General features: G+C 45.6%; 2 protein-coding genes across 2 annotated transcripts in view; one reads left to right on the top strand and one right to left on the bottom strand.

Annotated features, from left to right (window-relative positions):
* Positions 1-457: 457 nt before the first annotated feature.
* On the bottom strand, positions 458-2,443 carry PNMA2 (PNMA family member 2). Its single transcript, XM_047761092.1, has one exon. It carries the CDS (start codon positions 1,667-1,669, stop codon positions 575-577), a length of 1,095 nt encoding a protein of 364 aa, XP_047617048.1. The 5' UTR covers positions 1,670-2,443; the 3' UTR covers positions 458-574.
* A 3,367-nt stretch (positions 2,444-5,810) lies between these two features.
* Positions 5,811-23,869, top strand: part of DPYSL2 (dihydropyrimidinase like 2) — a 117,487-nt gene continuing 99,428 nt past the window's right edge. Inside the window, exon 1 of the mRNA XM_047759738.1 lies at positions 5,811-6,179. Coding sequence (XP_047615694.1) covers positions 5,826-6,179 — 354 coding nt within the window. The 5' untranslated portion in view covers positions 5,811-5,825. The remainder of the gene's footprint in view (positions 6,180-23,869) is intronic.

Raw genomic sequence — 23,869 nt, forward strand, 5'->3', positions numbered from 1 at the left:
ACCAATAACCCTATTCTATTATCTTCCCATTTCTTTCTGATGCAGAAACGGATGTTTAGAAAAGTTAAGCCACTTGTTTATCGTATATACAAAGCTGCTATGATGCTATGTATCAGTTGTGTTGGAACCTTGCCTAGCATTTAACTGAGTGATGCTCATTTATACCTGAAACACACTTCACATCATAGAACAAGCACAGGTCTGATTTAAATACCCATGAGGTGCTATGGCTTCCTTAATCTATGGAAAGTTAAAGTAAGTTTGGATATGTGCTCAGATATTGCAAGAGAACTTTTCTTCCCACATCTGCACAAAATGAGTCAACCTGAAAACAAAGAAGAGCCTGTTGGTAAATGCCAGTCTGTTAAAATCTATGTAGGGGCCAAGAAACACTCAGATTATGTTTTCTTAGAAAGAAGAATCAAGGAAGGAAGGAAGGAAGAATCAAGATCTGGCTCAAATGCTGTAATTTCAAATGCATACATTAAAGGAAAAAAAATATCCGAAAAGGTCTTAAGCCTGGTAAGGCAGAGGCCCTACCCTGCCGGCTGTGGGTCCCCCTCTGGGATGGGCTTTACTCATCCGCCTCATGATCCCAGTGGCCATAGCCATCCCCTTCATCCGGCTCTTCAATATTCTCGTTTTCGAAGGCGGCCTCTTCCTCTTCTTCCTCGCGGATCACCTTCATTAACTCCAGGAAGCTGGGAGGCGGCCCCTGATCTTTCAGCTCCCTCAGCCTACACCAGAGGATTTCGCTGAGGCTCGCCCCGGCCATGACTTGCTCCAAGCGGACCTGATCGGCGATATTCCTCGGGATGGCCCGCTTCTCCACCGCTCTCCGCAGCAGAGTTTCTAAGCGTAACACGTAGGCCGAGACTTTCTCTCCTTCCTCCTGATAGGTCTTCAGGTATTTCACCTGGGAGGTCCTGCGGCTCTCCAGGCTTCCAAACACTTGCTTAAAAGCCTCCAGACACTCCTCCACACTTATGGACGGGTTGTCTGCCTGTACGATGTGCATGAGGTCCAGGGCAGGGCCACGGAGGCTTTCCATCAACCACCTTTTCTTTTCTGCCTCTGCAACCGGCCACTCTTTGACTATCTCGGTGGCCTGTTCCAACCAGATTTCAAAGGGCTCTTCCTCTGGGGCTGGCACCGCGCTCCCGGAAAACACTCTCAGTTTCCGGTACCTCATCGGGAGCAGAGGCTGGGGGGCGTGCGCTATTGCCTGTCCCAACAAATGGGCCAATACTTCCGGTGAGACACAGGGCACTGCCGCTGGAGACAATCCCTCATGCCCCAACGCTCGGAACATTCCTGAGACCGTCTGGCCCTCTTTTTCTAGAAAGAGGTTCAGTCTCTCAAGAAATTCAGTGTCCTGGTTAGGGGTCTTAAAGATCACTTTCCAAATACCCCCTTTTCCTTGAATCTCATTGGGGATCGTGGAGACATCGGTATCCTCCAGAAACTCTAACAGCACAGCGTTGGCGTTCTCCTGCTTCCGGAATATTTTGCCCAGCAGTCTGTACCTGCCCAGCGACTTTAAAGTCTCCTGGAGGACCTCCTGAATCTCAGCCTCATCACAGTCCACCGGTATCCCCATAACCATCAGTGACTTCTGATCATCTACACTCATGATTCTACACCAGTCCTCCAACAGTGCCCGCGCCATTGTCCCAGATATTGACTCGCTCTAACTGTGGGTACCGGGTCAGTTTGTGGGGCCAATAGAGACTGCCGTAGGATTGAGAAGATCCTGGATGTGCTTCTCAACTGATAACCCACCAGGGAATGGGTGCTGGGTCAGGTCATTCCAACAGCAGCATCAGAGGCTTCTGGAACAATAACCCTTACTGCCCAGTGGCCAGAACTTGGCTCTTTCTGTTAGGTCTCCACACCTGGCCCAAGGTGAGCAGTTAGTATCTCAGGAGAGCACCCCAGCCCCCGCCTGTGTCTCCACAGCCGGTTCCCTCCTGAAGCCACGTGGTGGGACTGCCCCACTGGAAAAGTGAGAAGCAGCTGCTTTCAGAGTGCTCTGGGGCTCTGGCACCTCACCGCTCTAGCAGGTGGGGAGACGCCTCCACTCAGGCACCCAGAACTCCTGGAGGGAAGTCTCCCAGCAGCGTGGCTTGGGCTCTTGGGGAAACAATAGCCAGTTTTACCACACAGCTTTCTCCTTCCCAGGAAGCACCTGTACCTGGTTAGGGACAGAAGTGAGGGTAAACCAGGGATTCTGCCCCACACTGTATTTGAGTCAGACCTCTTCTTTGCTAATAGTGATTTTTTTGTTGTTGTTCTCTTGGGGACTTTCCTGCAAGCTGGCTTTCCCACCCTATGCTCACCAGGCATGCAGATCAATGGAGCCCTAGTTGTGGACAGGAAGATCTTTCCCACATGCAGAATGACATCAGGAGATGTGGCCAGATACCTGTTTATGTGTTTCAAATCATCCCATGACAGCCAAGGAGCTTATGTATTCAGCTTCTAGCACAAGAAGATGTCACTCCATGCCACACAACGGCATGTCTGGGTGTTTCTCAGCGCCAGCCAAGCCACGCTGTCCTGTATAAATATAATTGCAGTGTAATTTTATGACCTAATGATATCCAAAGTGAAGACTGTTAATACACTTATTCCAAAACATGGCAATCCTTCACAATTTAATTAAATCTACTAAACAATAGTGAGTTGCTTCATTTCTTTGATTAAAAAATCCAATCAGGAATCACTCAAACATTTAAAACCAACTGAACACAGGTATAAAATATAACATGTAATACACTTTAATATAACATCATAGGTAAAATTTAATATAGGTTTAACAATTAGAAAAAACTCGTAGAACCAAATAAGTTAAACTTGGAATTATGAATTCCCTTTGGTTATGCCTGGTCAGGTTTTGAAAATGCACAAGTAGGGGCCTTTCTTGCTATAAATGTTTCATTAGTAACATGATGCTTTCTTCATAGCATCTGAACTTGAATGGGTGATTTGAGGACAAAGAAAAATCGAGGAGGCACATCTGTGGCGAGCCGGTGGAGACTGAATAATGTAAAAAGGGAAGACTGTCTATCATCCCGTTGCTGTCATGCATCGTGGAGTGTGTGTTAAGGTGCCACAACTATTTTTTCCCTAAAAATCTCCATCACTCCAAATGGGGTCCATATGCCACAGATGCCAACCCACAGCTACAGTGGCAGCTGTTCTTGCTGCAGGCACATTTCCTGAGTCCTTCTGGAAGGTGCTGAAAGTGGGGCATGTGCCAGAGGGTCAGAAGGGCAAAATGCTGGATCACGTCCTTGCCCTGCAGCCCCAGGGATCTGAACCCAGGGACTTCATCATGCCTCCTGTTCCTCTTCTAAGACGTGGGAGTGACCTTCCTCCCTGTTGCAATAGAGGAAACATGAGGTGGAAAAAGACACTGGATACCCAGGAAGAAACAGCTCTAAGGTCTACATAATAATGGTCATGCTGAAGTTAGGCTATCTTTGGGTCTCTACCTGCAAGGCAACCTACCTTCAAGTTAAAAACAATAAAAAATAAAAATAAAAGGCGAGTGAAACATTCCTGACACACAATAAAGCCACAGATGGAAATATTTGAATATAGGGGAAAATGTGAAAATCTTGTCCTTTCTCATATAAAGACAGGATAAGGTCAAAAAGGAACCAGACTTCCAGGTGGAAGACCTCACTGGAATTGCTGGATCATTTAACTAGACAGTTACCTTGGGCAAAGCCTCTACATCTGTTTTCTACCCTGGAATCCTGGGAAGTGGTGACAATGAAACACTCATCTCAGGGGGCTGCTGGGAGTAGGAAATGGCGTGATTCCTGTGGAAGCATTTTATTCAAATGTGAAGCACATCTGGTGCTCAGTCCAAATGCCTGCCTCTGGTTCTCTCATCCCCTGCACATGTAAATTCCTCTCTCCTCCCTCCTCCTCTCCTTCTCATCCCCAGATGCCTTCCCACCTATCATGGTGGGCTTATCTTCAAACTGGGACTGGTTGTCCTCAGAATTTAACTCCATTTACCAAACTATCCATCACAATTGGGAGAGGCAGGGTATCCACATTTAACCCTTCCAGGGGTGAGGGATGACGATGGGATCGGATCTTTGGTTACTCTGCCCAGCAACGACACTCCTATGGTAGAGTGTTTTCCAGTCCAACCCACCCAGCTTAGTGAGCATGCCCAGAACTCCTTCTCCAGCAGCCAAAGGATGGGCATCATTTCTGCAGGATTTTGCCACTGAAGAGAGAAGGGCAGGGCTGTAATCAATCATAGGCAGGGACTGAGACGTGGAAAGGACAGAGGGATAGGTGTAAGTAATAAAGAGCCCTCAGAGACTGTGTTACTGGCATACATTAAAATGCCCTCTGGATGCCCACTAAACCGGTGGTGGCTGTGGCTAGTCTACTGGCGCATGCACACCATGTCCCCATACCTCTTTCTCCTGCTGGATTTCACACAGTTCTTTACTCATCACAGCTGGCATCCCATCTCCTTACCCTGCACTGGCCGCGCGCGCAAGAAGGCCTCAGGCACGAGGCTTCTGGCAACCTAGGAAACCCCGTGGTTCTGGCGCAGTGCGCAGCAGGGCGGGGAAATGAGGCGGGGCGCCCTGGGCGCTGGGTAGGGCTGGAGATTTGGGGAGTGGGCTTCAAAGAATGTCTTTCTCCCTTCTTTGCCGGGTTGGGGGCGGGGGAAGATGCATTCTGCTGGGCTTTTCTTGGCGCTGTGGCGCAATTACGGTATACGGCGCGCCAGTGTAGCGGTCTGCGCCCTCTCTCACTATACATCCAAGTTGCCGCGCTGGGCTGGAATTTGCAGACTACACTCTTTGCTACACGCCCACAGACCTGGACCTATGTCTCTCTCTATATATACCGACTTCCTCCGCATTTGCTCTGCCTTTCTGCATTTCTCTCCGCCACGCTGCGCGCCCCCCACCACAGTGGGTATAGTAAATGAGGAACTTGTTTCAATCTCTGCTCCCAATAGCCCACCAAGGCCAATGGATAGACCGCGCCCTATATGGCCCCCACCACTCTGCGCAGCCTGCGCCATCCTTTCTCCGTCCTGAGTGCCGCCCCTTACCTTCCCGCTGAGTGTCCTGAGTCTACCAGTTTCTGCCCCTTTTCCTATCCATTAGCTCGCACTCGGGTAAGGGGGAGGGAACCCTCCATACAGTGGGCCCTCGCCCCTGGGCCAGCTCTGCATTGCGGTGGGAGAGAGGTGCCTGGGCCGGGCAGTTCGGGGAGAGGGGAGCGGGGGCCTGGGATGGCGCCCTCGGATCTTCGCCCCAGCGTGCCCTGCCCCATACTTACCCTGGGGCCGAGAGCGGTCAGCGGGCTTTCTGCTCCGCATCCATTAGCCGGGGGTCTGGCCGCTTCACTTCCGGAGCGTGGGGTCTGGGCGGCGCGGCCCTCCCTGGCTTCCCCAGCGCTGAGCTCCCCTCCCCAGCGCCGCGCCCCGCCCCCGCCCCGCCCGCGCCTCCCCCCCTCCCGCCGCTGCTGGAAACTGGCAGCCTCTCGGTTCCTGCTGCCGCAGCGGCCACCCTCCCAACCCCAACTTTGCCGCTCGCGGGAGCTCGCGAGGCTGCGGGGGGCGTGGGCAGGGAGGGGAGAAAGCGGGGTCAGGGGGAGGGACCGGGAGGGGTGGGTCGCTCGCTCGCCAGCCCTCGTTCCTTTCTGTACACCTTGCGGTAGGCAGAGAGCAGCAGCCGAGGCAGCAGCCGGGGGGGATTTTTGCACAGAGACAGGCAGACTTAGGGACCCGCTGAGGAAAGAACGGACAGAGAGTACACTCCCCAAGCCCCCAAGCCATGGCAGAGAGGAAGCAATCCGGGAAGGCGGCAGAGGACGAAGAGGTCCCTGCCTTTTTTAAAAACCTGGGCTCCGGTAGCCCCAAGCCTCGACAGAAATTCTGTGGCATGTTCTGCCCGGTGGAAGGGTCCTCGGAGAACAAGACCATCGACTTCGACTCGCTGTCGGTGGGCCGGGGCTCGGGGCAGGTGGTGGCTCAGCAGCGGGACGTCGCCCACTTGGGCCCAGACCCGCAGCCGCCGTACTCCCGGCAGGGTCGGCGCGCCGGCGGGGAGCCATCTGTTGAATCGGGCCGGAAGGTGGAGATCCGGCGGGCCTCCGGTAAGGAAGCCCTGCAGAACATCAACGACCAGGTTGGTATGGAGGAGGGGCGGAGGTGTTCGAGACAGGACGGAGCGTGGGGCTCGCCCCTCCCTCGCGCCCCTTCCAGCTCGGTGAAAAGCCGAGGATCCCAGCGTGCCCACCGTCCTGCCCCACCTCGAATATCGCTTCCCTGCATGTGCACAAGCACCCCACCCTACCCGCCCCTTCTCCGTGCAGGGTTCGGAGAAGCTCGGGCTGGGCGGTGGGCGGCTGTGCGCCCACAAAGGCTCCCCGCGCTTCCCTGGGCCTGGGTGGTGGGGGGTAGGGGTAAAGGATGGGCCTATCCCCGGCTGGGGGTCTCATGGTTGGAGGGGGAGGGGATGGGCCGAGGTTCCATTCTTCTTAAATCCTCCCGGGCAGCTTCCGATTGCAGCTGTGTCTGGCTGCCCCACCCTTTTCTGATGCAGCTCAGAGCGTGCAGTGGAGGGTTCGTGTGAAGGCCGGCGGGTTCCCCGGGGGTCGGGAGGGGCGGGGGCCTAGACGGCAGCTCCCCGCCGCGCCCTGCGTACACTTCCAGCGCATCCCCTCTGTCGTCCTCCGCGCTCGCATCCCGAGCTCGGAGGCCAGGACCATGGTCAGCGCCTCCTCGGACTGCAAGCGAGAATCTATCTCGTCACCCTGACTTCTGTTTGCAGCGAGAAGAACCAGGGAGGAGGTGGTGTCACGCGAGGAAACCGCGACCCTCCTAAATAGCCCACGTGGAGAACAGAGTTCCGCTAAGTATCTCAGCAAGGGCTTCCCAGAGCGCTCCCTTCAACCTCCGCCACTATTTGGGAGGGGCTTTGGAGATGGGGACTAAGTGGATTATATTCAACGGGTAAAAAGAAAAGAAAAGGGAAAGCCTCTCACATTTTGAATGCACTTTCATAGATGGATTAGATTCCCTATAGTGTTAATGGGGAAACAAAGACAACCATTGGTAAACCTGATTTCAGAATATGTTTGTCATCTCTGGCAAATATGTACGGTGTGCATTTTAGGTGTAATAGTCTTCTCGCACGTTTTTTCTTTATCAGGGTGACCTTCATACTTGTGCAGATTTTCCCCCACAGCCTTAAATTCTCAACTGAGAAATTACAGTGTGAAAGGTTTCAACACTTGTTTGCTGATTTTATTCCATGCCCATTGATTGCTGAAGATGAGAAATCAGTCAATGATTGATTATTTGTTACCTATTATGTGCCTTGCTTTTCTGGGTAGGGTCAAGGTTAGCTATAACAAGTTCAAGGTGATTTCTCCTGAAGGGTCTTCCAGAGGAACTGGAAGTGGTCTCTACATATCCACTACGCGATAACAAGCATTTATTCGGCATTCAAGTCGTATGCTTACAGTGAACCCATCAGAAAACAACTAAGGGTAGAAAATCTTGGTCTGAACAGAGTTATTGTTTCTTGATGTGGCACAGAGTTTTGCAGCTTTTGACTTTTATAGGACCAGTTCTAGGGGAGAGAAACCATTTGCTGCCATTTGCAAATGACAACAAATTACTCGATTCCTCCTCCCCTAGTCCTGTCTTCTGATTTACGTGCATGAAAGGGGTATGCTATCCGTATTTCACTCTGAGTAACCAAAAGAACTTAATCCAAAAACCTGCTTTGTTCCAAGCGATCAGACAATGGAAGTAAAAGTTTCTAATAATCTGAAAGATAGGTGAGTGTGAAATACTTCCTGAGATGAGTACCTCGGGTGAGGGCCAGACCATGATCTAGAGCATCATGGTTGAATGCATATCTTCATTTAAAAGCACTTGCGAGAGTAATGCTAATGTCCTAAAGGGAGCAGAAAAGTGCTTTGAGATAGAAAGAGATCACTGTAAAAAAAAAAAAAAAAAAGACAGATCAGGGGCTACCCTTAAAATGATGGCAGTGAATTAAAACTCAGGTTTTACTGGGTTGAATAACACATCTCTTTTCCTGTCCATTGAAAGGCTTAGATGTTTGATCATCAGGCTACTTGTTTGAACACACTCTGAATTTAATGGACATTCTAAACTGTAAACCCTGGATTCATGGAGGGGGGAGATTTGAAGAGGATATACACCAGCCAATATCCCAGGCAGTTTTAGCTTCTGCAAACCCACATTTGCTTTAGGTATCCAGTTACTAGTAGCAGGACCATTCTGGCTTGGTCTTCTGGCAACCTTCCCTGAATTTTTCATTTTCAGTGTTGCCTTCCTTATCATAGAAGGGCTGTTTCTGTAGGATTTGTTTTCATTCAAGACTGAGAGCATTTACCAGGATCAGTAAATTTGCCAGGATCAGTGTTTGAGTATTTCACATCTATACAAGAGAGAAAAAAAGATTTGAGGTTTTGTGTGTGTGTGTGTGTGTGTGTGTGTGTGTGTGTGTGTGTGTGTGTGTACATATATAAAACAATGCTGATTTCCAAAACAAACCCAGCATGTTGACTGAACTGAGTAGCCATTACACAGTTTTCAGCTAAAGAGCAGGGTAATTGCCAGTATCTCATTGCCTTCCTATCTGAAGCCCTGGAACAGACAGGGGTGGAGAAGGAGAGTAGGTGGATCCTGGGGCCCTGGTGGATCCTGGGGCCCCTGACTCATCCTCCTCCTCCTCCCATGAATCTGTATTTACAGGTATCAGTAGTGTATGATCAGAAGTGACTTAGTCCACCGAACTGATGCCCTGGGGGTCGTGCTGTTCTTCTAGCAAGGCTTTGGGAAGGGAGGGGAACAGGCTTCCTTAGCTCAGATACCGCATGGCTTGTGGGAGGTGCGGGGACACGGAGTGTCTGCATTTGTATTTGCAGGGGTGAGCAGGTCAGTACTGGAAAGAGAAGGGCATGGCTTGGGCTGGGACGGTAGGTTGTGGAAAGAATGAGCCAGTGTAGTAAATATGAAGGAGGACAGCTCTCTCAGTACTCTCTTTCTCCCTTGTGTTCTTGGGGATGTTCAGCTTGGGCTGCAAGACAGTTAATTGACTACCCCTCATGAAGGACTCTGAGCCTCTCTATTCAGAGAGCAGAAGGATAGCATCACTGGCCCCATTCCCCTTGCCAGTGTCCAGGGGTCCCTCAGCCTCCTCCCTTCCTCCTAGGAACTTCCTCCTTTCCATCTCAGACACAGTAGAGTCAGAACCAGCTGTTCAGCCGGCGTGACTGGATCATGAGAATCCCATCCCAGCCTCCTTTCTCAGCAGCAAACAACATACGTAGGCCAGAGTGTCAGGGGAGTGACTCTTTCCTTTCCTAGCGCAGGTACTGGTGAGTGAACCATACAAGAACTTGAGAAAATCCCACTGAACTTGGGAAAAGCCCCAGGTCTGTAAAATGCTTTCTGATATTCCCTTCCATTCTGTGTCCCCGCCCTTTCCCCATGTTGAGTATCTCCAGCTCCGGGTGCCCAGCGATTCTGTTGCCCTTTTACTGTTCAGCGCCACGGCCACACCATCCTGAGGTGATGTTTTTCCAGGTCTTTCTTTCTCCAAAAGCAACGAGCTCTGAAATCACTCTCTTCCCCTTTGCCTTCCCTTTTTCACATTCAGAATCTCTTCCTTGTATTAATCTTAGCTAGAGAGAAATCCCAATGATTGAAGGCATGCATCTCTTTTGTGAATAACCGATACACAAATTGTTCCCAGAGGTACTTGTTTGATAGTAGACTAGCCCGTTCAACAAAATGGATGTCTAGGAGTTCCCGTTGTGGCTCAGTGGGTTAAGAAGCCAAAAAGTATCCATGAGGGTTCAATCCCTGACCTTGCTCAGTAGGTTCAGGATCTGGCAAGATCTGCCTAGAACTATGGTGTAGGTTGCAGATGGCTTGGATTTGGTGTGGCTGTGGTGTAGGCCAGCAGCTACAGCTCCAATTTGACCCCTAGCCTGGGGACTTTTCACATGCTGTGGGTGCGGCCCTAAAAAGACAAAAAAAAAAAAAAAAAGAGAGAAAAGAAAAAGAAAAAGAAATGGATGTCTAGTTAGTCGGATGGTGGTAGAGGTTTGGCGGGGAGCCTGGGACAAGGGGATTAATCTGATACTTTAGAGGTCACATTGTTTCAAGAGGCAGGACACGAATAAGAACATCTGTGTGTTCAGGATTCCAAAAAACCTGAGGCCCACCTGGGTTCAAAGGGAGAGGGGTACTTGGGGAGAAGAAGGAAATGGTGAAGATCCATAATTATTGGTTGCTCTTGATTTCCCAAATGATCATATAATTAGTTAATTTAAAAAGTGCGATGAAATACACAAAGCAAAATTTACCTTCTCCATCATTTTTAGATGTACAGTTAAGTCATGTAAAATATATTCCTAATGTTGTGCAAACCATCTCCAGAAATTTCTCATCTTGCAAAACAGAAACTCTGTGCCCATTAAACCATTAACTTCCCATTCCCCCTCCCTCCAGCCCCAAAAGCCATCATTCTACTTTCTGTCTATGAATTTGACTACTCCAGGTACCTCATGTAAGTGGAGTCATAGTGTTTGTCTTTTTTTTTTTTCCGCATGATGTCCTTAAGGTTTATCCTTGTCGTGGCATGTGACAAGAGTTCTTTCCTTCTCCCTTCCCTCCTTCCTTCCTTTCTTTTTTGATTATGCCCATGGTGAACGGAAGTGCCCCAGCCAGGGATGGAACCCACACCACAGCAGTGACACCACCAACTGCATAACTGCAAGGCCACCAGGGAATTCCAAGATTTCTTCCATTTTAAAGGCTAAATAATTATCCCATAGCTTGTTAAATGTTAATAAGCTATTGATGATTGGAGAATTTTGTTCCTCGATGAATAAATCTGCAGTGAGTTCATCCTGAGATGAAGGAAGAATTACATCCAGGATGAGATAGACTCACCTAGCCTGGGGTCCAAGGCCAGAGTAGAAGAAAACCCCTACCAGCTTCATAGCCTCTACCATCGTCCTCCCTGGTAGCTCAAGGGTTGAGAAAAGAATTGCTGTCATTGAACCTCCCGTGACAACATCTGGCCATGGCCTCTTGAATGTCACGTGGTTCACAAACTTACGGGCCATGGAAAATAGGACATTTTCCCACCCTTGGTAAGGACAAGCTAGGTATTCTTATGGGTCCCTTGGTGCCCATGTCCCTCTCTAGTGCTGTGAAAGAAGGGAGGGTCAGAATTGATCATTTCTCACATACACTGCCACTGGATGTCCGAGCTTGAAGGAGACCTAATGATTGTTAAATCGCCTCATTTTGGAGGCGGAGAAAGTGATGCTCTAAAGATGGTGCTTCAGCCTGTGCAGCTCAGGTGACAGTCCCATGACTCAGATGAAGGCTTCTCACCGTCTAGTCTCACTGCAGTCCTTTACCAATAAAACCTTGGTAGTTATGAATCACTGTGTAAGTAGAATATACACTTACATTCTAGATCCTGTATTTTAGAATGTGTGTAATATATTACTTTGTAACTTGCCTCAGTACCCTCTGATACAGCATTATTCCCTCTCTCTTGAGGTGTTAGTGACATTGCCTAATATGTTCCCAGGTCTTGCTATTTAGTTAAGTGTGTAAACTAGGATTTGAACCAAGGTTTCCTGATTTTGTCCCTTGTTTCTTGCAAGACACCATTCTGTTGCTCAGTTCCATGGCAGAGATAGTTAGTGAACTTAAAGGTACAATTTAGTTTTGTCAGCAAAATGTTTCATATCTCATTAAACTGCGTATACGCTATGGGGTCGGCCCTGTGCTAAATGCTTTATATGCATCATTATTGCTAAGACAACTCTATTTAAGCAGGTACTACTGTTATCCTTATTTTATAAAAGAAATAGCTGAAGGTAAAAGGAACTTGCAAAGCAACTTGCTAACCAAAAGCTAGAAGCAGAATTTGAGCCCGCATCTATGTGACCAGAGAGCGTCTTAATCACCATGATGCACTGAATTGCTTTCTGTATTAATTATTCTGTGTTTATTTTATCTCCAAAGAATTAATTATTGCAAAAATAGTTCTGAGTACTTCTGTGCATGATTTTTTTGGTTTCTGTTTTGCAATGTACTCTTTGAAGCCATTTATGAAAGAGACCATTGATCTGTCTTTATGAATGTGCCCTACACTGCTGATACCCTGTCCATCATTTTTTAAACACAAGGCATGGCTTCAAACATCAGTGGGACAGAGGCCAACTCTGACAGTGTGAATGACATGCTTTCCTAAGATTAGAGCAATGTGTTGACAATGTGATTTTTCCATTTGATGTAAATCATCAACCACAAGCAAATAATGAGAGAGTCAATAAAAGCATTGGCAGACGGGCTGATGGATATGGGTTGGGTTGATTGCAGGCCATGGCCAAGGCTTGTAGCATAAGCCAAGAGCTGTGCACAAATTGTGCCTGCAAGAGAAAGCACCTGGTCTTGAAGGTAACTTTGGTTTTGCTTTTGAGACATAGGACAGCTCATCCCAGCTCGGATTCTGAGGCGGCCCCATGTTGGAAAGAACTTGGGCTGGGAGTTAGGAAAGTCTAGGAGTCAGGAAGCCCAGCAGATAGGCCTGGCTTTGTCCTCAAAAGCTGTGCTACCTGTATGGTCACCTACCTGGGGCTGTGATTGGGCTGGGCCTTAATTTTTAAGGCCCCTTCTCCCATTTCCACTAAAGGCAGCTGTGTTGTCCCTGGCTCTTCTTTTTCCTTTTAAGAGAAGTAAAATCCCTGTAACATAAAATTCTCACTTTAACTGTTTTAAAGTTTACAATTCACTGGCTTTTAGTGCATTCACAGTCGGGTGCAACCATCCCTACTGTCTAATACCAGAACATCTGCATCGCTCCCCAAAGAAGCCCTGTATCTATTAAGCAGGCATTTCCCAATCCCCCATCACGTCAGCCTGGGGTAACCACTAACCTACTTTCTGTCTCCATGGATTTACCTATTCAGGCTACTTCATGTAAATGGAATCATAATATGTGGCTTTTGTGCCTGGTTTCTTTCACTTAATGGAGTGTTTTCAAGCACTTCATTCTGAACAATAGTCCACTGTTTGTATAGACCATGTTTTACCTAGCCATTCATCAGTTGATGGACACTTGGGTTCTAGTTTTTAGCAATTATGAATAATACTGCTATTAATATTCTTTTATGAGTTTCTGTTTAAACATATGTCTTTGGTTCTCTAGGAGTGGAATCATTAGGTCATGTGGTAATTCTGTGTTTAGCTTTTTGAGGAACTGCCAAACTTTTCTATAATGGCTGCACTATTTTTCATTCCCACCAACAACATACAAGGGTTCTGATTTCTGCACATCCTCCACAATACTTGCTATTTTTCCTTTTTTTCTTTAGGCCAGTGAAGCATTTGGAGGTTCCCAGGCTAGAGGTCTAATTGGAGCTGTATCGGCCAGCTTTTGCCACAGCCGCAGCAATGTGGGATCCGAGGCACATCTGCAGCCTACACCACAGCTCATGGCAATGCCCGATCCTTAACCCATTGGGCGAGGACAGGGATCAAACCTGTGTCCTCATGGATACTGTTGACCATGGTGGGAACTCCCCCTTTGCTCATTTAAATCAAGTTGTTTGTCTTTTCCTTGTTGAGTTGTAAGAGTTCTTTATATATTCTGGATACTAACTCTTTATCTGATAAAAGATTTGCAAATATTTTCCTCCAATACCTGGTGATCTATTAACTTTTTTTCTTTCTAGGGCCGCGCCTGCAGCATATGGAGGTTCCCAGGCTAGGGAACTACAGCTGCCGGCCTATGCCACAGCCACAGCAACGTGGAATCTGAGCTGCGCCTTTGACCTACACCACAGCTCAAAGCAACACCAGATCCTTAACCCACTGAGTGAGGCCAGGGATCGAACCCAAAACCTCATGGTTCCTAGTCGGATTCGTTTCTGCTGCACCACAACGGGAACTCCGTGATCTATTCACTTTTTGATAGTGTCCTTTGATGCAGAGACATTTTTAATTTTGATGAAGTCCAATTTATTTATCTTTTCTTTTGTTGCTTCTGCTTTTGATATGTCTGGCTATTCTCAAAATGGCTGGATCAACTGAAATCCAGCAAAGAAATTCCAGGGACTCATTTCCTAAAATCATCTTCCTTTAACTAAATTCTCTTGTCTTATGGGAACTTTGAAAAAATGCATTTAAAATTGCATTTGCCATAATAGCTCAGTATTCTTGAATGTTTTGTGTACTATATAGGTGTGATCTTTCTGTGTCATAATCCTGTTCATAGAAATTCTTTCATGTGTATGTGTATATATTTTAATGAAGCTGAAAAGTTGTTTTCCTAACGAGTGATTTGGGAGTGGTAGGGATAGAGTTAAGGAGGGCAGTGACTAACAAGCTGAATTTAGAGAAGGGAACGTCAAGAAGCTAATTAAGAGGGTTCCCTTTTGGTGCAGCAGGTTAAGGATCCAGTGTTGTCACAGCAGTGGCTGAGGTAGTTGCTGTGGTACAGATTCCATCCCCAACCTGGGAACCTCCACATGCCACAGGTGTGGCCAAAAAGAAAAAAAAAGAAGCCAAATGAATTCAATTTTTATTTTGTTTTGTCTTGCAGAAATAACTGGAAATAACAAAATACTATGTTTATTGTAGATTACGTTGATCAGCATATTTTAAAAAAAGAAACCATTGATAATATTATTAGCTAGAAATTACCACTGATAGTATTTGGTATATTACTTTTCCCAGTCTTTATACTCCTACCAAAAATAAACAAGAAATACTGCTTTTCTGCATTCCTGACATCTCTGGGTATTAGAGTTCTTACAGATATTTCCGAAATTTATAGGTGACAAGTAGTATCCTCTGCTTTTTGACCATTTTCCAATTAATGTGTTCATATTTTAAATATGATTTGTAAAAATTATGTACTAAAATGGATACATTTTCAGAATCACTTGTTAAATGTTTTTTTCCTAGTTTGCATCCAATTTTTTATGAACTTTGTTTTTTGACCTCCAGATTTAAAGTTTACATAGTTAAGTCAATTCATCTTTTCTGACATTTTTTTCACCTCTCCAGATTATTATTATAATTTTTTTTTTAATGGCCACTCCTTTGGCATATGGAAGTTCCTGGGGTAGGGGTTGAATCAGAACTGCAGCTGAAGCTTGCTCCACAGCCACAGCAACACTGGATCTGAGCTGCATCTTCAACCTATGCAGCAGCTTGTGACAAGAGATAGGCCAGGGATCGAACCCACATCCTCACAGACACCAGTGGGGTTCGTAACCCGCTGAGCCACAATGGGAATTCCTCAATATTATCATTTACTTGTGTTTTCTTCTAAAACCTCTTTGAGTTTTGTGTTTATTTAAATCTGACAAGTAATTCTTGCCTATAAATTGAAGTAAAGTATAACGTAATTTTCCAAATAATTACCTAGTTGTCCTAATGGCAGTTATTGGATAATCGATGTTTCTCTGCTTTTTTTTTTAAATATAGTCAACTTTTTATCGATGTCTGCATGTTTTTTGGCTTCCTGCTCTGTTTCATTGATTTGCCTTAAATTTCATAGTGGTTCAGTACCGCTTTAGTTACTGTCATTTTTTTTCATTGAGTTATAGTTGATTTACAGTATTATATTAGTTTCGGGTGTACAACACAGTGATTCAAATTTTTTATATATTATACCCCATTTGATATAAAATGTCGGCTTTATTCCCTGTGCTGTACTATAACTTTGTAATATCTTTATTTTTCCTCATTTTTTTCTGTGATTGAAAGATATGTTCAGCTATGGAAACCTGATATGATTTTTACCAGAATTATATTAAATTTATATAGTGAATTATAAGAAATATTTATTTTTCAGGTAGTAAGCTGTTCTGCCTCAGCTTGTAGTATTTCTTGCCTTTTTTTCAGGTATGTTGTTCTATTCCTTTGAAATTGTTTGTTCCACTTGTTCGCAGATGTTTTGTTGCTATTGAGAATGGGAGATTTAATTTTATTTTGTGGTTTACATTTTGGGTGGCTCTTGAGTTTTATATTAATTAATACTAGATTGCTCTGTTGAACTCACTTTGGGTTCTAACAGTTTTCAATTGTTTCTCTTAGGACAGTTTAATCATCTAATATTACTTGTGTGTCTTTTTTCCCAAGGCCTTTATTATTTATTATTTCTCTCCCTGGTCTGATTACATTGCCCAAACTCCTAGAACCATGTTGGATAATGGTGGTTATATTAGGGCTCCCTGTTTGGTTTCTGACTTTAATGAAAAAGCCTCTAGGCTTTCATTATTGTTTGAAAGGTACTATCATGTTAAATAACCTTTCATTTCTGACTTGGCAGCCGGTGACCCCTAGGAACACAGCCTGAAGGAGATGGGTTTGTTTCTTGCTGTAGTGAGAGAGGCCACACCCCATAGGGAACCATGGGCATCTGTAGGAGGGCTTTATAGAGAGAAATTTGGGTTTTCATGGGGTGATTTTGGGGGAGGACCCAAGGAAGTGAGCATTCCCTCTGGGCTGGGTGCTGTCATAAAGTGAAGACAATGCTGGGATCAAGTCTCTCAATAACTCTACACAAGGGCAGGTTAGACTGAGGCTAAAGCTGTGACTGGTAAAGAAGCAGCAGACACACATATAAATCAGAATGGGGGAATTTTGTTTGGTATTTTGTGACTTGGACAAGGCTCATATTTTATTAGATATGATTCTGGAGGGGTTTTGTTTTTGTTTTGATCCATTGTGGTCCCTGAGTTGTCTTCTCTGGCATTGATGCCCTGTGAAATTTTTTAAAAAATGATTTTTATATTTTCTATTATGGTTGGCTTACACTGTTCTGTCAGTTGTCTACTGTACAGCAAGGTGACCCAGTCACACACACACATATGGATATATAGACATTCTTTTTCTCACATTATCCTCCACCATGCTCCATCACAAGTGACTAGATACAGTTCCCTGTGCTATACAGCAGGATCTCATTGCCTGTCCACTCCAAATGCAATAGTTTGTATCTATTAACCCCAGACTCCCAGTCCATCCCACTCCCTCCCCCTCCCCCTTGGCAACCACAAGTCTGATCTCCAAGTCCATGAGTTTCTTCTCTGTGGAAAGGTTCATTTGCGCTGTACATTAGATTCCAGATATAAATGATATCTATATGGTATTTGTCTTTCTCTTTCTGACTTAGTTCACTTAGTATGAGAGTATCTAGTTCCATCCATGTTGCTACAAATGGTATTATTTTGTTCTTTTTTATGGCTGAGTAGTATTCCATTGTGTATATATACACATATCTTCTTAAATCCATTCATCTGTCAGTGGACATTTAGGTTGTTTCTATGTCTTGGATATTGTGAATAGTGCTGCAATGAACATATGGGACATGTGTCTTTTTCAAGGAAAGTTTTGTCTGGATATATGCCCAAGAGTGGGATTTGGGTCATATGGTAGTTCTATATTTAGTTTTCTGAGGTTACCTCCATACTGTTCGCCATAGTGGTTGTACCAATTTACATTCCCACCAACAGTGCAGGAGGGTTCTTTTTCTGCACACCCTCCCCAGCATTGGTTATTTGTGGATTTATTAATGACGGCCATTCTGACATGTGTGAGGTGGTATCTCATAGTAGTTTTGATTTGCCTCTCATAATTAGCGATGTTAAGCATTTTTTCATGTGCTTGTCAGCCATCTGTATATCTTCTTTGGAGAAATGTCTATTCAGGTCTTTTGCCCATTTTTCAATTGGGTTATTGGTGTTTTTGCTGTTGAGTTGTATAAGTTGTTTGTATATTTTAGAGATTAAGCCCTGGTCAGTTGCATCATTTGAAACTATTTTCTCCCATTCCATAGGTTGTCTTTTTTTTTTTTTTTTTTTTTAATGGTATCCTTTGCTGTGCAAAAGCTTGTCAGTTTGATTAGGCACCATTGGTTTATTTTTGCTTTTATTTCTGTTGCTTGGGAGACTGACCTGAGAAAACATTTGTAAGGCTGATGTCAGAGAATGCTTTGCCTATATTCCCTTCTAGGAGTTTGATGGTGTCTTGTTTTATGTTTAAGTCTTTAAGCCATTTGAGTTTATTTTCATGCATGGTGTGAGGGTGTGCTCCAGTTTCACTGATTTACATGTGGCTGTCCAGTTTTCCCAGCACCATTTGCTAAAAAGACTGTCTTTTCCCCACTTTATATTCTTGCCTCCTTTGTCAGAGATTAATTGACCATAGGTGTCTGGGTTTATTTCTGGGTTTTCTATTCTGTTCCATTGGTCTCTCTGTCTGTTCTGGTACCTGTACCACACTCTCTTGATGACTGTGGCTCTGTAATATTGCCTGAAGTCTGGGAGAGTTTTGCCTCCTGCTTGGTTTTTGGTCCTCAGGATGGCTCTGGCAATGCTGGATGCCCTGTGAAATTTACATTGGCACCCATTTTCTGTTTCTCAATGCAGTTCGAATCAAGGCTTTCTGTGAAAGAGTCTCTTCTGTAGTATTTTAGGTTTGTTTCTATTTTAGAGCTATCTTCCTGTGCTCCTGAAGATGCTAAATAGTTTCCTGAATTCTGCCCCCCCCCCAAGGTGGTATTTCACATTCCTTGTTCTGTCATAATTTTTTCATAAGCTTGATATTTTTTCCTTTGTATTTACCTTCAATTCAGGTGAGATCTCTTCAGAATCCATGTTTTTGGCAGAGCAGCATGTGAACAGTCCTTGGCCTCATTCTCTGCCTGTGTGTACCAGTTGAATTTTCTTTTTTTATGCTTAGAGTTTGAGGATTGATTCAAATACTAACTCCCTGTCCAATTCCCATTTCCTGGTGCTGCAGTTACAGGCTTTGGCTTTCACTCACAGTCAAATTTCAAAAACAAATTTGGGGAACAATCTAAGGGTTGCCAAAATTTTATGTTGCCAAAATAGCAATACTAAAAAAAAAAAAAAAAATCCCAGCATAACTCTGTGGTATCATCTCACAAAACAAAGAACATTTTAGCACAACTGGTAAAGGGGGGAAATAATTCTAGATTTTTAAAATATGCATAAATTGAGCTTTGTGGAAAGTTAAATGTATTGCTCTTCTTTTTCTCATTTTGACCCAATTTGTAAACACCTTGCTCCAGGCAGCCTGGCATCAGCTGCCAGGCCAGCACTGGTTGAGGCATCTCTCTTACCCCTCCTTGTGCAGCCTTTCCCCCACAGTCTCTTTCCAGATGTGTCTCATCTCTGTTGGATGAAGAGACATGACCTCTCCCAGGCCAGCCTGAGCAATTGTTTAAAAAATGTACCTAGGGGAGTTCCCGTCGTGGCGCAGTGGTTAACGAATCCGACTAGGAACCATGAGGTGGCGGGTTCGGTCCCTGCCCTTGCTCAGTGGGTTAACGATCCAGCGTTGCCGTGAGCTGTGGTGTAGGTTGCAGACGCGGCTCGGATCCCGCGTTGCTGTGGCTCTGGCGTAGGCCGGTGGCTGCAGCTCCGATTCGACCCCTAGCCTGGGAACCTCCATATGCCGTGGGAGCAGCCCAAGAAATAGCAACAACAACAACAACAACAACAAAAGACAAGTGCCGCTGGAGCGGCCCAAGAAATAGCTACAAAAAAAAAAAAAAAAAATGTACCTAGGGAAGTTCCTGCTGGGGCTCAGCAGTAATGAACCCAACTAGCATCCATGAAGATGTGGGTTCAATCCCTGGCCTTGCTCAGTGGGTTAAGGATCCAGCATTGCCATGAGCTGTGGTGTAGGTTGCAGACACGGCTTGGATCTGGCATTGCAGTGGCCATGGCATAGGCCGGCAGCTGTAGCTCTGATTTGACCCCTAGCCTGGAAAATTCCATATGCCATGGGTGCTGCCCTAAAAAGGGAAAAAAAAAATGCACCTGGGACTTGTTTCAATCAAGTAAGGGAAGATGCACAGATGTGGAAATGACGGTCATGAAGGAAGAAGTTTTTATACTCACAGAAGTTTTTATACTCACAGTGCGTGCAGGGCTATTCAGGGAAGCACCAGAGTGAGTCAGGAGGCAGAGGAGTGAGCGGGGGTTAAGGATAAGGGCCATTAATCTGATTTCTGGGAAGGAACAGGAAAGATGGGGTAAACGGGATTAGCTAGTCTGGATAATTTTAGGGGACCCTGGACATAGGGGCTGTGTCTAGTTGTCTGATACCTGATTAGGGCAGGTGAAGTAGCCTTGAGTTAAGAGATTCCAGAAGGGGGCAGGTGCAGTTATGGGTTCTGGGCTGATTGGTTTGTATAAGAAAGGGACACTGGAGTTCCCGTCGTGGCGCGGTGGTTAACGAATCCGACTAGGAACCATGAGGTGGCGGGTTCGGTCCCTGCCCTTGCTCAGTGGGTTAACGATCCGGCGTTGCCGTGAGCTGTGGTGTAGGTTGCAGACGCGGCTCGGATCCCGCATTGCTGTGGCTTTGGCGTAGGCCGGTGGCTGCAGCTCCGATTGGACCCCTAGCCTGGGAACCTCCATATGCCGCGGGAGCGGCCCAAAGAAATAGCAAAAAGACAAAAAAAAAAAAAAAAAAGAAAAGAAAGGGACACTCCCAGGAGAGCCCAGGCAATTGGGAACTGGCTTGCCCTGGGAGGGGCAGTCTCTCAGAGGTCATTAAGGTCCCAGATGTCCAGGGACCAGAAATACAAAGCATAAAAAGGCATGATTCACTTAATAATACTAGCTGGCAGTGGTAGACCTAAGATTACCGCAAGATTCTAGCCTTACATGTTTGTTGGTCTTAGATTGACAGATTTAGTGGGTGCTTTTGTATTTGCATACTCTTCATTAGTATTTTGGTTGGAAAGTTCTATCTGGGGTTTCTGGCCTAATGCCTTTTTAAGTCTGGAAATCCATCATCTGACTTTTAAAACCTGATGCACGATCAGAGTTATAGTCCCCGTCACTAAAAACAATGAAACCAAAACCTGGCTTTTAAGTTACTTGTATAAATGAGCACCATCTCTTATACAACATATGATTATGCCAAAGCTAGTACTGATGATGACTAGAAGAAGTAACTGCAGAAAAGCTTCCGTCTACAGCTCTGCTCACTAAACCTCCTCCAATTTCAGAGACAGAATTAGCAAAAATAGGATTTCCAGGAAGAATCAGCTTTACCTCCAGACCATGAATTCATCCAGTGACAGTGGGCATGCTGATCACTGCGCTGTGGTAGCTATCTTAGCTTAACAGTTGTACCAACAGGAGTGTATCTTTGTAACATTACTCTTGAAATAACCTTTAACTGATCTGTGGCATTTTTGGTCACATTCTAATTAGGTGTGGACTCTGAAATCATCATGCAGGATTGGGGAATTAAGTCCTGCATGGAATTATCTAAGTTTGGAGCCAGATAAAGCAATGCAGAGACAACTGACAAACTTATAAGGTCCTGTTGGACTCTGGATTGCTTTTCGAACCCTTAACTTATCACCAGCGTGTTCATTTTCCTTCCTTTTGGCCACTTAGGTAAAGAGATGTACTTCTATGAGAAAACCAATCTGATGCTAAATTTCTCAGCATCAGAAACTCAATTCTTTTTTTTTTTTTTTTGTCTTTTTGCCTTGGCATATGGAGATTCCCAGGCTACGGGTCTAATCGGAGCTGTAGCCACCGGCCTACACCAGAGCCACAGCAACTTGGGATCCAAGCTGCATCTGTGACCTACACCGCAGCTCACAGCAATGCCAGATCCTTAACCCACTGAGAAGGGCCAGGGATCAAACCTGCAACCTCATCGTTCCTAGTCGGATTCGTTAACCACTGAGCCACGACGGGAACTCCAGAAACTCAATTCTTGAAGTTTCCTTGCATGTCGCTAGGGAATGTGTCTTCCACCGGCCTTTTGATTATACCAGATGATGTCTTTGAGCAAATCACCTTCTCCTTTAGACTTGCGTCTTCATTTGAAAAGTGGACATCAAAATAGCGACCTCATGGCATTATTATGCGGATGAATGGAGTGTTGTATATAAAAGCCTGGCCTGTGCAGGGGCTCAGCAACCTTAGCTGTTATTGTACAACAAGTATGAGATGGACATGTGTATAAATAATCAAAGCACCCATTCAATGCGGTCCATAGCAAAGGTATGGAAGCATTGCTTGGAGCACTGAGTTGGGAAGAGTTTATTTTTATTTAATTTATGGCCACAGACTACATATGGACATTCACCCCTTTCCAGTACAAAGACAAATGTTCTTCATCTTCTCCTATCCACTCAAACCTTACACACTCTTTCCTTCTGCCTTCTCTCAGTGGGTGACTCCACTTTATTCACTGGGACGGAATGGGGAAAGCAAGTCTTCAGGGAGGAACCCACTTATGGTCCCACCTTTCATTACAGGGACTGGCTTTCCTTCCCCTCAGCTCACAGCAGAAAGAAGGTCCCTACTCTGCCTGTGGCCACCTGCTCATGTACGCCCTGAATACCATAACTTCCCACCTCTGGCAACTATCCACCCCCCATCATCATCTACTGGTTCATCTCCTTCAGCACATAAATATCCTTGAACACCCCCATTATTTTATTTTATTTATCGCTTTTTAGGGCCACACCAGCGGCATATGGAAGTTCCCAGGCTAGGGGTCGAATCAGAGCTACAGCTGACAGCCTACACCACAGCCACAGCAATCCCAGATCCGAGTTGCATCTGCAACCTACACCACAGCTCACGGTCATGCTCAATCCTTAACCCACTGAGCAAGGCCAAGGATTGAACCTGAGTCCTCATGGATGCTAGTCAGGTTTGTTATTGCTGAGCCATGATGGGAACGCCCTCATTATTTTATTTTATTAGTTTATTTTTTGACTGCACCCACAGCATTCAAAGGTCCTGGGGACAGGAATCGAACCTGTGTCACAGCATTGACAATGTCAGATCCTTAACTGCTAGGCCACCAGAGATCTCCTAACACCCCCTCCCCATTAGAAAACAACAAAAGTAGGAGTTCTTGTTGTGGCACAGCCAAAACGAATTGGACTAGGAACCATGAGGTTGTGGGTTTGATCCCTGGCCTCACTCAGTGGGTTAAGGAGTCTGTGTTCCTGTGAGCTCAAGGATCCTTGAGCCCACAATCCTCTCCAGATCCTGCATTTTTTCTACTCCTTTCTTACCAATTTTTCTGAAGTCTAATCTATATTTGCTTCCTCTGTTTCTTCACCTCCATTTACTTTTTTGTCTTTTTTTTTTTTTTTTTTTTTTTTTTTTTAGCTATTTCTTGGGCCGCTCCCGCGGCATACGGAGGTTCCCAGGCTAGGGGTCGAATCGGAGCTGTAGCCACCGGCCTACGCCAGAGCCACAGCAACTCGGGATCCGAGCCGCGTCTGCAACCTACACCACAGCTCACGGCAACGCCGGATCGTTAACCCACTGAGCAAGGGCAGGGATCGAACCCACAACCTCATGGTTCCTAGTCGGACTTGTTAACCACTGCGCCACGACGGGAACTCCCATTTACTTTTTTAAAAAATGAACTTTATATATAGCAACAGGAATATATTATTAAACATAGAGGTAAGGCTAAAACACACTTTGACCTTTCCCCCCATCCTGGTTCTAGGATGCCACCTAGGCATTTGTCTCTAGAATCTGTCCCCCTAATCATGACATTGTTTTGTAGTATGAATATATCATGGCATATTTAGTCATTTTTTCTGTTGTTTCCAGCGTTTATTGATAACAAACAATGCTTCATGGGTATCCTGCACATGTTCACTTGCTCTTGAGGGAGTGTTAGTGTTTTTTTATGGTAAGCCCTGGATAGCGAAACTTCTGGGTCCCGGACAAGGATATCTAACCTTATTATAGGTTCTTTCGA

The sequence above is a fragment of the Phacochoerus africanus genome, chromosome 15, assembly GCF_016906955.1.
Source record: "Phacochoerus africanus isolate WHEZ1 chromosome 15, ROS_Pafr_v1, whole genome shotgun sequence".
Classification (NCBI taxonomy): domain Eukaryota; kingdom Metazoa; phylum Chordata; class Mammalia; order Artiodactyla; family Suidae; genus Phacochoerus; species Phacochoerus africanus.